This window comes from Brassica napus, chromosome C5 (genome assembly GCF_020379485.1).
Source record: "Brassica napus cultivar Da-Ae chromosome C5, Da-Ae, whole genome shotgun sequence".
Lineage (NCBI taxonomy): Eukaryota > Viridiplantae > Streptophyta > Magnoliopsida > Brassicales > Brassicaceae > Brassica > Brassica napus.
The window spans coordinates 26081251-26096036 of NC_063448.1; the positions used below are offsets into that span (position 1 = coordinate 26081251).

Below are 14786 nucleotides of genomic sequence, written 5' to 3' on the forward strand. Positions count from 1 at the left end.
TGTTATATTGTTTTGTTGAGAGATGATGAATCTTTTCGTTGCGAATTTGCAGTGAAATGTAAATGGAGTTAATGATGGATCTAACAGTCCCTCCGCAGTGAAGGAGATGATTTAACTTAATGCGGTGGAGTAACTAAATGCAAATGTAATGATGATTGTACACGGTTTAGTGTTGTGGAGTTTAAATGAAAATGTAATGATGATTGTAGACGGTTTAATGTTGCAGAGTTTCAATGCAAGTGTAATGATGATCATAGGCGACTGTTGGAGTGAGAGAGAAGTCGCGTCTTCTGAACTCGTGTCAAAATGGAAGACTTGGATGATCTAAATTACTAAATATTATAATTTTCATTGGGGTAATACATCATTAAATAACATGAATTAAAGTTACTAAATATTATAATTTTCATTTATTATCTACGACACTGCCTTTTCCTATCATTTTTTGGAAAATATAACAATAAAATATCTAAATTTCTTAAACTTTGACATAGTTTCATATATTTAGACGATCTAAATCGTTAAAATTTTGCTTAGTTTCATATATTTAGACAATCTAAATCAGTTATTTCACTTACTTATACAAAAGTTATATTTTTTTAACAATTAAAATTATACAAAGTTTTAAATCCAATGCATGCGACTGTTGCCATGAGAAGTCGTGTAGAAGAAGTCGTGTCTTCTGGAGCGTATATCAAATCACTCTTAACTGGAAGAGTTACAACTTGTAGTTGGGGTAATAAATCATTAAATAGCAGAAATTAAAATTACTAAATATTAGCATTTTCATTTATTATCTCCGATAATGCTTCTTGCTATCATTTCTTGCAAAATATAACCATATAATATCTAAATTTCATAAAATTTTACATAGTTTCTTACATTTAGACTATCTAAATCGTTAAAAAAATTCTTAGTTTCATGATTTTAGACAACTCTAAATCAGTTATTTCATTTGCTTATACAAAGTTATATATTTTTATCCATTAAAGTTATACAAAGTTTCAAATCCAAAAGTATCAAATCCAAGGCATGCGACTGTTGCAGTGACAAGTCGTGTCTTCTGAACTCGTGTCTTCTCGAGGCGTCTACTTGTAGATGGGCCAGAGGATCATTATCAACTTCTCCAAATAAATTTAACGGGAATACTCTCAATTTATTTCATAAAACGAATATCTCTCCATTTACTTGATTAAACGAATATCTCTCCATGGCGAACTTCAACTTGGCTTCTCTCCCTCCTTCCATAATTCACAAGATTCTATCCAAGGTTGCAACAACCAGTATCCGGGACTTTGGTTGTGCAAGAGTTGCTTTCCCCGGGTTAACGCAGTTGGCAGAGAAGATTACTTTTACAAATCTGCCAATCTCATTTTCTTGAATGACTGGCTAGATAAGGTCAATGATGTTAGAATATTCAGGCTTAAGTGCTACCAACTGGGTAATCCAGAGGCCATCTACTTGCGAGGTATGTATGAATACTTCATCCTCCATTTACTTGATGAAGGAAGGGAAAAAAATCATCTTGCTGGTGAGAGAGGATGCTTGTTGGCCAAATATGTATATGGTATGATGAACTTAGCATTTAGCGTTGATCATAGAGGTGTCAAATGGGCGGGCCGTCCATTGGTTGCCCATGTCCATATACAAACGGGCTTAATATGGACAAACCCATTTTTTCCATTGGTTTTTATTGGACAAAATGTGGAAGACCATTAAGAAAATGGTCTTTGTTGGTTTTGGGCTTTATGGACGTGGACTGTCCAATGGTCACAAAACCTAAGGTTTCTAAAATTTAAGTTTTTCCGCTAAAATCGTAAAATCGATTTTTTCGCTTAAATTTTGATATCAAATTTTCCCGCCAGAACCAGAAAATCGAGATTTTCCGTCAGAACCGCAAAATTGAGGTTTTCTTCAAAACGCAAAATCGAATTTTCCCGCCAAAATCGGAAAATCCAGTTTTCCTCCCAAAACCGCAAAATCGATTTTTCTCGCCAAAACCGAAATTGTTGTACTTATGAATTTATGGATGAATTTTAATTTTATGAATTTGTATATGTAATTGTAGGCTTATAAATTAAAATTTTTTTATATGGTCATTATGGACCCCATGGCAAAACCGAAAAATCGAGTTTCTCTGCCAAAATCAGAAAATCTAGTTTTCCGCCAAAACCGCAAAAATGAGTTTTTCCGCCAAAACTGCAAAATCGAGTTTTCCCGTCAAAACTGCAAAATTAAGTTTTTCTGCCAAAACTGCAAAATTGATTTTTCCCGCCAAAATCGCAAAATCAATTTTTCCCGCCAAGACCGGAATTGTTGTACTTATGAACTTATGTATTGTTGTACTTTTAAATTTATGGATGAATTTTAATTTTATGAACTTGTATATATAATTGTAGGCTTATAATCAACTTGATCATAGAGGATTGGTTCACAACTATCCTGTTTTACTCGTGAATATGTTGATCGGATGTATCACATGATCACTAGTTGGGCGCTCTCTGGCCATTGGGGTTACGGTAAACCTGAGATGTTTATTTCTCTATTGGAAAGAATAGATCCCAACGTCTGCTATGATTGCTGGTGCAGCGCAATAATATAACCAGTGTTTGTAGTCTCCATAGATGGATCAAGAACACGCTGGAAATGCGATCGGTGTTTCTGGCAATGTGCAGCTTGGGTCTTTTGCAATGAAATTCATTTGACTGCTCGTGACTGGCCAATTGGAGATTAGTTATCTGTTTATGAGTTATGACATGCAATTTTTATCTACTTTTGTTAAGTTTATGTAAAATGCCTTTCCTAATGTAATCTCTGTAAAATACATTTCCTAATCTAATGTCTCTACTTTTTCTCTATAAAATTATCGTTATTTATTTAACTTCAATAAAAGAACATATTGTCAATGTAAAAGATACAATAGAAGAACATATTGCCAATGTGTTTCAAAAAAATAAATTTCAATGTAAAAGATACAATCAAAATTAGTTGAACTTTTACTAAGTTTTACATTTACGAAAAGTGCGACTTAGTTGAAGTTTTATTAAGTTACACAGTAACACAAATGTTTACTGTTAGACCAACTCTTACTGAAGTTATGGAGAAACAGATCCGAATTTTATGGGTCGGGTCTGGATGGTCTGCACCAATGCTCTTGGTTGAGTTATAATTGAGCATGTCTGGTGGTTTCGTGGTCTTTTGCTTATTTTTCGGATGTAATAAAATTTTATTTAATTAATTCTTAGGGCAGGACTACTCGAGAATTTTTTTATCAGGCACAAAGGTACTGGAGCAATTGATTCAAACAGAGGGGATGAGACAAAATCCATCGAACACCGATGTTGTCAGCGGTTGTGAAGCCCTTACCATCGCTGTTTCGCCTCCCTCCCCTATCGTCTTCTTCTCTCTCGCTCTACTTACGCGTCTCTCCCTTATCCTCCTCTTACTTTCACTCCCAATCTCCTCTTCCGCGCCGCAGCTACAGTCGCCATGCGTTTCTCGGTGACCATCACCTCTCCTGCTCCATGCCTAACAAGCCTCTTCGTGTGGCCGTCCTCCTCAGCGGCGGCGTCGATAGCAGCGTCGCCCTCCGCCTCCTCCACGCCGCTGGACACTCCAGTACAGCTTTCTATCTTAAAATCTGGTTCCAGGTGTGCCTAATAATCTCAAATGTCTCTCAATGTCTCAACATGGGGGGGTGGGGGGGGGGGGTGTTTGTGTGATGTTTGTTTTTTAATGTTCTGTAGGAAGGCTTTGAGAATTTCTGGAACCAGTGTCCCTGGGAAGATGATTTGAAATATGCAAAGCATGTTTGTGAGCAGGTATGATTGTAAAGATTAATGCTTTTTTTATACTTAGTAATGAAAGGAAGATGTTTTACTGCTTCTAGTGGTGTGCTATTTAATTTTTCTAGGTTGATGTACCTTTGAAGGTTCTGCATTTAACAGATGAGTACTGGGAAAGAGTTGTAAGTTCTTTCTTCAAATGCTTCTCTTTAGTGTGCGTGCGTTGGGTTTCTGATTGGGTTTCATCAGGTTTCCGACATTATAGAGGAGTACCGTTGTGGACGCACACCTAATCCGGATGTTCTATGCAACACTAGAATTAAGTTTGGTAACCTCTTCTGCTTACTCGTTTGTAAAACAGATTGCTTCTTTCAGTTCAAGTATTTTGACTGATCAGCTATAGAATGACTTTGTATTGTTCAGGTGCATTCATGGATGCAATCAGTGGAATGGAGTATGAGTACATTGCTTCAGTTCATTATGCTAAAGTTGTCCATCCTCCTGCTGATCAAACTGATTCATCATCTGTTCTGGAACTATCACAAGACATGGTACCTGTGTTTAAAATGGCGCATGGCGCTCCATGGCGATGAGGTGTGTGCCTTGCGCCAAGGCGCACCGAGGCGCTCGCCTTGAAGACTAGTTGAAAGTTAACGTTAACTATGTCTTATTGTCTTGTTATGTAACAAGCACGAGTATTGGTGTTACTTGGTGTTACATAAAGAAGTTATAATAAGAAGAAGAACCTATGAGACTAGAGAAGAGTAGATAATACTCTAACCTTAAGCAAAACACAGTTAGATCTATGTTTTGGTGAGTATTTTTAATGTTTGGTTTTAACTTTTATAAAGAGGAAGTTAGGGTTTTGAGGAGTATTTTTGACGTTTGGTTTGGTTTTAAGATTGGTTAATTAGTTAGAGTAGGGTTTAGTTTCTACTTGGTTTAGTGCCGGTTAACTTACAGTCTCCAAGGCGCGCCTTTGCATCGCCTTTAAGCCACTGCCTTATGGGCAAAGCGCACCTAGGCGAGCGCCTTGGGGAAACTAGGCTCGCCTCAGGGTTCCATGGCGGTGGAGCCATCGCCACAGTGCGCCTTGCGCCTTGGTGCAAAAGGCGATCGCCATTTTAAACACAGCATGGTACCAAAGCATGTGTTGTTTTTTGCTGTGCTAGAGAGAATGTCCCTTTTTGGTTCTGATATTTGCATTGTAACCTTGTGTTGCAGGCTTACTACTTATGCTTCTTAAGGTACATTGCTTTGTTTAATCTCATTATTATTATTTTTCTGCTTTTTTCAGGTGAAAGATCAAACCTACTTCCTCTCACATCTATGTCAAACTCAGCTTAAGCGACTGCTATTCCCACTTGGCTGCGTCAAGAAGGTAGTTCTATGTTTGCAAAATTGTGAGAGGTTTAAGTACACATGCCTCTGTTTCATTACGAAACATAAAATGAAAAAAAAAAGAGAGCATTTTGTTTGTTTTCTGATGTCCAGGAAGAAGTTCGCAAACTTGCCACAGAATTTGATTTGCCAAACAAAGACAGAAAGGATTCACAAGGAATATGTTTCCTTGGGAAGGTACCACTTTCTAGTTTGTTCATCTAGTTTATGATAGTAGACGCTTAGTATAACTCTGTAACATATGATGAGTATGGTTTGCTGTAATAGATAAAGTTCAGTGATTTTGTCGGAAGACACATAGGAGAGATGAAAGGGATTATACTGGAAGCTGAAACTGGAGATTTCTCGGTAACCATCGGGGGTTTTGGTTTTACACAATTGGACAACGCCAAGGCTTGCGTTTACCCGGTGGACCCTGGTATGTTGTTGAGAAGGACACCAAGAACAATGTTGTGTTTGTCTCAAGAAACTACTACTCAATCGACAAGAGAAGGCGGGTTTTCCGTGTTGGCTCTTTAAGATGGCTTAGCGGGAAACCTCCAGGCAATGTTAACCAGCTCCGTTGCAAGGTATGGTTCGATTGCTTTCTACAGACGATGGCTACTTGGCACTGAATAAGTTGAGTTTATATAGGTCCGGCATGGGCCTGGCTTCTACAGCTGCAGCTTTGAAATGGAAGGAGATGTTGCGGTTGTACATCTAGATGAAGACGACCAAGGTCTAGCTGCTGGACAGTTTGCAGCCTTCTATGAAGGAACCACTTGCATTGGCTCAGGCGTGATCTTGGAGTCATGGGACGGTCAGTGTTTCCCTGTCTGTGCAAAAGCCCTTGAACTCGCAGCTATGGAAGACAAAACCAAACTTGGGAAACCTGTTACAACTATCTGCTGAGGCTGAGCCAGGAGAAACCAGTGCAGAAGCAAATGGTGTAGTAGTAGTAGTGGTCTGAAGAAGCTACTTGAAGAGTTGGAAAGACTCAAGAAGCATATGTTGCTAGAGGTCAAGAAACATTGATCAGGGGATAACTAATAAATAGTATTTTAAGAAAAAAACATACCTATCGATATGATAAGATTAGCATACATAATCTATGCTATTTTATTCTTGTTTCTGTTTAAAAGATTACATGCGCACATGTCTCCATGTGTTTGTCAACTAAGAGAGAGAGAGAGAGAAACGCTTAAAGGGCTAAAAATAACGCTTGAAAAACGCTCTTGCATCCAAAAAAATTACAATGAATGATGTTCTTTAATTTTCATTTCTATAATTCTCCGAAAGGAATCCGAGTAAAAAAGGGAAAAAAAAAGATTGTGTTCTTCTCCAACAATCTTTATCTTCTTCTGTTACTTTGTGTTTCCTTTGCTCTGTTTCAGACATGGCGATTCCTGCGGCTCTTGTCTTTGTCCCTGTTGGTGTCCTCTTCTTGGTCTCAGGCCTCATCGTCAATCTCATTCAGGTCATACCCATTTTTGTTTAACCTTGTCTTTATTCATGGAAGCGAAATGACTAAAACATTTTGTCTTCTTTAATGGTTTTTTTGTTTGTTTCCAGCTTGTGTTCTTCATCATTGTTCGTCCATTCTCCAAAAGCTTATATAGAAGAATCAACAAAAACGTTGTGGAGTTACTTTGGTTGCAGCTTATATGGCTGATTGATTGGTGGGCTTGTATAAAGGTTTGTGATTTCTATTGAAATCTTTTTTAGTGTTCAGTCTGATATGTGATATTGTGTTGTTACTGCAGGTTAATTTATACGCTGACGCAGAGACTCTACAGTTACTTGGTAAGGGATGAACTAAGAGTTTACGTGACATAAGTCTTTAAGTATTCGAAACTAATGATTCTTGTTCTTGATATAACGTTACCAGGGAAAGAACATGCACTTGTTTTATCTAACCATAGAAGTGACATTGATTGGCTTATTGGATGGGTCATGGCTCAGGTCTTTGTCTGAAACAAGATTTCTTTAAATTTGGGGGATAATCTTTTGTTTTTTCTGATTGAATACTATTTGATGAAATTTAACAGCGTGCAGGTTGTCTTGGAAGCTCTCTAGCCATCATGAAAAAAGAAGCCAAGTACCTTCCAGTGAGTTTTTTTTCTTAATCTTCTTGTTTTTAGTGTACTGTGTATCACTGCAAGTCTTTCAACAGATCATAGGTTGGTCAATGTGGTTTTCGGATTACATTTTCTTGGAAAGAAGCTGGGATAAAGATGAGAAGACCCTCACGGTCAGTTTTGCTCTGTGAGCTTAGATTTGACTCTGCTTTATGATGTTCTTGAAACATGTCGTTGTTATTACTTCTTGCAGGCAGGTTTTAAACGGTTTGAGGACTTTCCTATGACATTCTGGTTGGCTCTTTTTGTTGAAGGAACTCGTTTCACTCAAGAGAAGCTTGAAGCTGCTCAAGAATACGCCTATATCAGAAGCTTACCATCTCCTCGAAATGTCTTGATTCCTCGTACAAAGGTGATTTTCACTTGCTTCTTCAGGTTATTGTTAGGTTGGACTTACATAAGATATGCAAAAACCAGGGATTTGTGTCGGCGGTGTCTCACATAAGGTCATTTGTCCCTGCGGTTTATGATTGTACCTTAACCGTTCGTAACAATCAGCCTAAACCAACTCTGCTTAGGATGTTCAGTGGACAATCATCTGAGGTTACAACAGATAATAATGCGTCTTTTCTTTTCATTCACATAAACAAAATGTTTGAGAACTTATCAGAAACTTTTTGTTTCTTCTTTCTTGAAGTTGAATTTGCAGCTAAGACGTCACAAGATGAGTGACTTGCCAGAAACTGATGATGGTATTGCTCAATGGTGCCAAGATCTATTTATCACCAAGGTTCACAAACAAACTTTTTGAATTAAAATAAAACTTCATTTGTCTCTACATTTTGCTTACTTTTAATAATCAGGATGCTCAACTTGAGACATACTTCACAAAAGACGTGTTCAGCGACTTGGATGTTCACCAAATCAACCGGCCAATCAAACCACTGATCGTAAGAAACATGACCAATCTTACTGCTAAATGCTATTATATTGACTTCTCTCATGAAACATGTTGTTATTGTTGGAAACAGGTGGTGATAGTTTGGGTATGTCTTCTTATGTACGGTGGTTTCAAGCTGCTTCAATGGCTCTCTATGGTGGCCTCTTGGGAGATCATATGCTTGTTTGTGGTCATCTTGGTGATTGCAACAATAACAATGCAAGTACTTATTCAATCTTCTGAGTCACACCGTTCAACTCCTGCAAAGAGACCTCTACAAGAACAGCTTATTTCTGCATAGGAGGAGAGAAATTTCTGTTCAAGCCAGAGTGTTCATTTGCTCATGTTTAATATCTGTATCAATATAACCAAAATTACTATTTGTTTATGATTAGTCTTATATATATTCAATATATATATTACATGAATTGTTTTTATTTTTATAGGATATCAACCATTTTATATGTTTTCATTAAATCTTTTCTACTCACAGTAGCATTGTCATTTTAAAATATGTGACTAAAATCTTTGCATGTACTTGCTGTAATTAGGAAGGAGCTGTTTTGCTCTTTTTTAATACTATTTAGTTTCATACCTTAAAAAGACAAAGTTTAAACAACAAATCAAAAAAAAAAACTAAATCAATTTAAAAAAAAATCACCGGTAGATAAACATAAAGAGCTCAAAAGAATATATAAATAGAACCCGTCACAGATTGAGATACTACCATCCAACAAACTAGTTTTTATACTAATTTTCAAGGCGTAAGCATTACTGAGCATCATTGAGTAGTTGTTGCAGTTAAGGAGAACATGACGAGCTAAGGAGGACTGTGATCTCTTCTTATCGCTTCCACACTATTTTGAAAGTGAAAATAATGCAATGGATACAAGATAGCATCATGAGCATGAAAGAAGGAGGCCATAAAGATGACACACTTATGTCGCATATTTACCATCAATATGGAAGATTCAAAATTAGGGCCAAATTGTTAAAACATAAGCTCGGATCCTTGAAACTGACTCTTCTTTTATCTATAGTAGCGGCTTGAGAAGAACTTAGATTTTGGGGATCTGTCTCTATAAGATAAATTCCCACCAATTCTGACCTATGATAGCCTAACAGTGACCATTAACTTATTAAACAGAAGGGTGGGGGGAAAAACCTGCTACCAAACCGTCGAGGAGGTTAAGCAAATAAACAAAACATAAAAACCGTCGCTCCACAAGGATCTGGAACTTACGACCGTCGCTCCACCAGGAACCAACAACTCAAAAACTCGGATCATAATCCATATAAAAACCCGAGTAGACAAACTCAACTCGTCGAAAATCACTGGATCTGCTCGTCAGCTACCAAATCTGACCCAAGAAGAACTAAACTCAACTCACCATGACCACAAAATACATACAAATAATACGAGAGGATAACATAGAGGAGCAAAAGACAAGAGAAGAATGGAGAAAAAGAAACGGCTGGTTCCTAGCGACCGGGGGTAGGAGGCGGTGGCCGCCATAGATAGAAGAGAGACTACGGTTTCCAACTAAGTTACAGTTAATGAAATAGAAGACGACGTGGAGCGTTTTTCGTTTCGTAATGGAATCATAATTAGCTACAATCAATGAAATCAACTAAGTTACAATCAACTCAGTTGCAATAAAGGAAATTGACTAGAGATAGAAGAAGAGCGGTTTCCGTTTGGTAATGGAATCATAATTAGCTACAATCAATGAAAATATTGTAGTATAGTTTTAACCACTAACTAAATACTGCAAGTACACAATAGTAAGCTGTAATACTTAAAGATACAATCCACCAAAACAAAAGTTATATTATGACTTTTCGAGGGTAGAGTTAAGCTAGAACCAAAAAGGATTTTGTTGTGTTATCTAATTGTAGAGAGAATGTAAAGACTACGTAACAACTGGATTAAAATTGCTAGGTTTACAGGCAATTCACAAGAAACACAAATTGACAGATGATTCTCAATAAGGAATGCATTAAGAAACGTTCTAGAACTCAAATATCTTAATTAGACTAGCTTACTTCTAGTACTAAACCTTATGTATTAGAATACTAAAGACTAACTTCTGTTGAATTTCAGAATCTAAACATACAATAAGAAAAAGTTTGATAGGTTCATGAAACTCCCTAACATCAACTTCCACATGCTAAGAATATTTCGCTCATTCTAGGTTCATTCAAACATTTAATCGAACAATTTTGATGTGTTAAACATCTTAATATCATAAACTAGGTGATCAATTTAATTGAGCGTTAAGAACAACTTAGATGAAGAAACCAATAGATAATTCCACATTCTAACAAATCATAATCATCAATCCATGAATTCTCTTAAACCCTAAATCTAACTAGACATTTACTTAAACATAAAGATTGAAGCGCATGAAATCACTAAAGTAGCAATAGAAATCAATAAAAAGAGGTTCAGAAAGCTTCTCTAGAAACATAGTAGGGAATCGTCTCTCCAAAACTCTTAGGTTGTCTAAACATGCTACTTAGAAACATAACATAAATAGTAGTCTCCAAGATGACTAAAAATAGGGTTTTTTATGCCTTAGGTCATTTTTGTTAAAAAAAATGAATTGGACCGTCAATTTTTTTTTCAACCGGTCGCATGAAAGTGATTTGGATTGGTTTCTCTGACTGGTTGAAACCCTGCGAACCTTCAGTCAGGTCTGGAAAATGCTGTCTGGACAGGTTGCTCTGTCAGGTTGGACATATACAAACCTTCAACCAGGTATGTGAAGTGGTGTATATGACTGATTGTACTGGCCAGTAGATTGGCTCTCGACACCAACAATGGTTTCTTGTGTTTTTAGCTCCATTCTCATTCTTTTCTGCCTATATTCCAAAGTTATACCTGAAATATTTCTAAAACACTAAAACCACCGAAATCAACTCAAAAACTCGATAAAAGACTCAAATTATAATTTAAAACAATGTTTAAACCCCCTTAAAAACAAGATATATCAATACTCTGTTTCTATCATTTGTCCATGTAATTCCATTCGGGAAACCAATTTGTCAAGGGCGTAACAATTGTGGCAGAGAACTTAACCAATTTAAACCGTATTTAGATATAACAAATAAACAATCGAAACAAATATTGAAGCGTTGTTAGCTTTCATTGTTTGTGCGTTTGATTTCACATTCATATATCTTGAAAAACAAAACATTATGAAAATATTTTGGAGGGAAAATACGATTTTACGGTTTTGGTGGAAAACATAAGTTAACAATTTCAGATGGAAAATACGAATTTATGGTTTTGGTAGAAAACATGATTTCACATTTATGGTGGGAAAATACGATTTTACAGTTTTGACAGAAAATATGATTTTGCGGTTTTGGTGGAAAACTCATTCTTACAGTTTAAACGGAAAACATGATTTTCCAATTAAAAAATATTATTTCATAATTACAGTAACTTATTTAATTAACTTTTATATTTGTATTGAAGAATTTTAGATCTTTTGGATTTTGAAATGCAAATGTTACATCCAAACTCTATTTTTTTATCTTAAATAACTATAAATTATTGATTTTGTATCCAGATCAAACATCTAAAAGTTGATGCAATTGTTTCCAAACGAACATCTGAATATTTTGCATCCAAATATGTTGTTTTGATAAAAAAAAAAAAAAAGAGAAATTTATTAGGATAGCCATTTTTAGTTTATTTTCACAAAAAAAAGTTTTCAATGAAATTTTATTAAGGGATAAAAATACATTTATACCCTAAAGTTAACTAATCTAGACTCATAGTTTAGAGTTAAGGGGTGGAGTTTTGAGAATATGGCTTTAAATTTTAAAAAATAAATATTAAAATTTTCAAAATAAAAAAGGCTATTTTGTCATTTTCTTCCTTAAATGTTATTTTTGTGACAAAAACTTAAAAAAATTATTCGAGAGAATTGCCTAAAAAAATGAACATAAATTTAGTAGGATTTATAAAATACTTATTTCTCCAACCAAAAATTCCCATGTCTGAATCAGCCCGCGTTTTTTGAAGAATCCTGCACTCATGGGCATATGGACGTAGACCCATCGGGTAGGAATAATCAGGTCCGGTCTCGGAGAGGTTGGCAGGGCGTTTCCACCCTCTTGAGCAATACATGATTTATCTGATGGCAGCTCTAGGTGCTTCCGGGAGGCTATCTAGAAAAGATTCAGGTGGTTTAAGACTGAAGAGCGACTATGAGGATATGTTTTCATACCAAAATATGTTTCGGTAGAAAAATAAATGCCTATTGTTAAAAGATAATACTTGTTATAAGATAATATTAAAATTGATGATTATCCTTTTAGTATTAGTTTAATGTTTGTTTGTAAAATATCTGATTTAGACCGACAACTTCCACTCCTATAAATAGGACTTTGCAGTAAGGAAGTTGTGATAAGAAAAATCACTTTCAGTTTTTCTATCTCGTTTGTTTCCACCATTTCTATTTCCTTACTATACAAAAACATAATAATAATAATAATTACATATTACGTTATCAGCACGAGGCCCTGACCAACTGAGGCTTATCAATCCGAAAGTTCTTAAACCAGCCGAGGTAATGTTTAAATTTATGTATTTCAATATATTTAATTTATTTAAATTTTATTATTATTTCGGAGTGAGAGGCTGGACCTTCTCCGTTTATTTTTCGGGATGATAGGCGCTGCCTTCCCCGACTGATCGTTATGGTAGGCTATGCCTTCACGATCAGAGAAACACGTGGTAGGCTTTGCCTCCGTGAATAAAAATAAAAGGTCAAAAATGGCAGACTAAGTCTCCTCGGACCTTGAAATAAGTAAAAGTCAAAATGGTAGACCATGTCTCCTCGGACTTTGAAAAATGATCAATATGGTAGTCTATGACTCCTCGGATCATGTGGTAGGCTGAGCCTCCCAATTTTATTTATGCTATTTAAATTTCTGCAATTTAAATTTATGCAATTTAAGTTTATGCTTTTATTTTATGTCTTTAATTTTTGCATTTAAATTATGCATTTAAATTCCTGTTTTTACAATATTTATAATATTATTCTATGAATACAGTTATCATGTCGAATTTGACAAAGCTCGAAATTAATGCCCTGGATATTACGGGAAATAATTATGACCTGGGCAGTGGGTGCAAAGATGCACCTGAGAGGAAGCGGGCTTTTGGAAACCATAGATAGTTCAAAAACGGTGTCGGATGAGAAAAAGGCTAAAGCCATGATATTTTTACGACATCACATCCATGATGGTTTAAAGGATGAATATATTACGAAAGAGGATCCTTGTGACCTCTGGAAATCTTTAAAAGAGAGGTTCGATCACCAGAAATATGTGATCTTACCGAAAGCTAAACACGAGTGGATCCATCTCCGGTTCCAGGATTACAAAAGTGTTAGTGAGTTTAATTCCGCGATGTTCAGAATTACTTCGAGGATGATGTTATGTGGAGAGAAAATAAGTGATTATGATATGATCGAGAAAACTCTCTCCACGTTCCATCCTGAAAATGTAATCCTGCAGCAACAGTACCGGGTGAATGGATATACCCGTTACTCGGAGTTGATGCAAGTCCTCCTTGTAGCGGAGCAGAATAATCAACTCGTGACTTTAAACCATCAAGCTCGTCCCACTGGATCTGCTCCATTCCCTGAAGCGAATGTTGCATCATCCAATTATGATAATAGAAGAGGGCGAGGTCGTGGACGTGGTGGAAACCGTTATCATGGTCGTGGAAGAGGACGAGGAAGAAGATTCCGTCCCTATGATGAAAGAAATAATAAAGACTTCCACGAAAATGAAAGGAATGAAAAGGGCCAGGATGATAAAAGGCAAACAGGAAAGGTTTGCTACAGATGCGGCATGAAAGGTCATTGGGTACGTAATTGTCGTACGCCAAAACATTTAGCCGATCTATATAGAGAATCCCAAAAGGGAAAAGAGAAAGGAAGAGGTGAAACAAACTTCATCTCTGATGAACCTGGGCCATCCTTTCATGGTTTGAACGATGATACTCATCTCGACGTATCAGACTTTCTGGTTGAGCCAGAGAGTATCGATGAGTGATGTAGATCGATGTGATATAAATAAACTGTATTATAGTATCTATATCTTTTGTTGTAAGATATATGTTATGTTTGTCATGTTTGATGTTTAATAATATATGTTTTATGAATATTTTATAATCAGAAAATGCCAAACTTTGAGACTATGGATGGAGATCTGTGTTTGGCAGATAGTGCGTCAACGCACACAATAATTAAAGATAAGAAATATTTTTTCAGTCTCAAAATAAAAGATTACGCTGGAAGCGTAAGTACAATATCTGGTAATGCAAAGATTATTATGGGCTCTGGAAGAGCGAAATTTTCAATGCCAGGGGGAACAATATTTGAAATAAGTGATGCATTGTATTCCCCCGAGTCTCATAGAAACTTGTTAAGTTTTAAGGATATCCGAAGAAATGGATATCATATTGAGACTATGAGTAAAGATGGCATTGAATTTCTTTGCATTAAGTCCGAGAGGAAACATATATTGGAAGAATTAAGAATGTTATCCTCTGGACTATATTGTACGAAAATAACCATG

The 14786-nt window shown here is 36.1% G+C and overlaps 2 protein-coding genes and 1 pseudogene across 3 annotated transcripts; all 3 read left to right on the forward strand.

The window, feature by feature from the left end:
• The first annotated feature begins 3206 nt into the window (after positions 1–3206).
• On the forward strand, positions 3207–6321 carry LOC106353606 (annotated as a pseudogene).
• A 108-nt stretch (positions 6322–6429) lies between these two features.
• LOC125586961 (1-acyl-sn-glycerol-3-phosphate acyltransferase 3-like) lies at positions 6430–8651 on the forward strand. Of its 2 annotated transcripts, XM_048756936.1 has the most exons (11): positions 6430–6642; positions 6738–6860; positions 6929–6968; positions 7054–7127; positions 7214–7273; positions 7339–7416; positions 7497–7655; positions 7721–7846; positions 7941–8033; positions 8107–8193; positions 8275–8651. In XM_048756936.1, the coding sequence occupies exons 1-11, from the start codon at positions 6562–6564 to the stop codon at positions 8482–8484; spliced, it is 1131 nt and encodes a 376-aa protein (XP_048612893.1). In that variant the 5' UTR covers positions 6430–6561; the 3' UTR covers positions 8485–8651. The 2 variants fall into 2 exon arrangements, with proteins under 2 accessions (XP_048612893.1, XP_048612894.1); XM_048756937.1 differs by having other exon boundaries at positions 6611–6642; positions 7221–7416.
• A 4662-nt stretch (positions 8652–13313) lies between these two features.
• LOC106355760 lies at positions 13314–14261 on the forward strand. The gene is made up of 2 exons (XM_013795652.1): positions 13314–13923; positions 14104–14261. Exons 1-2 carry the CDS (start codon positions 13314–13316, stop codon positions 14259–14261), a joined length of 768 nt encoding a protein of 255 aa, XP_013651106.1.
• The last annotated feature ends 525 nt before the right edge of the window (positions 14262–14786 follow it).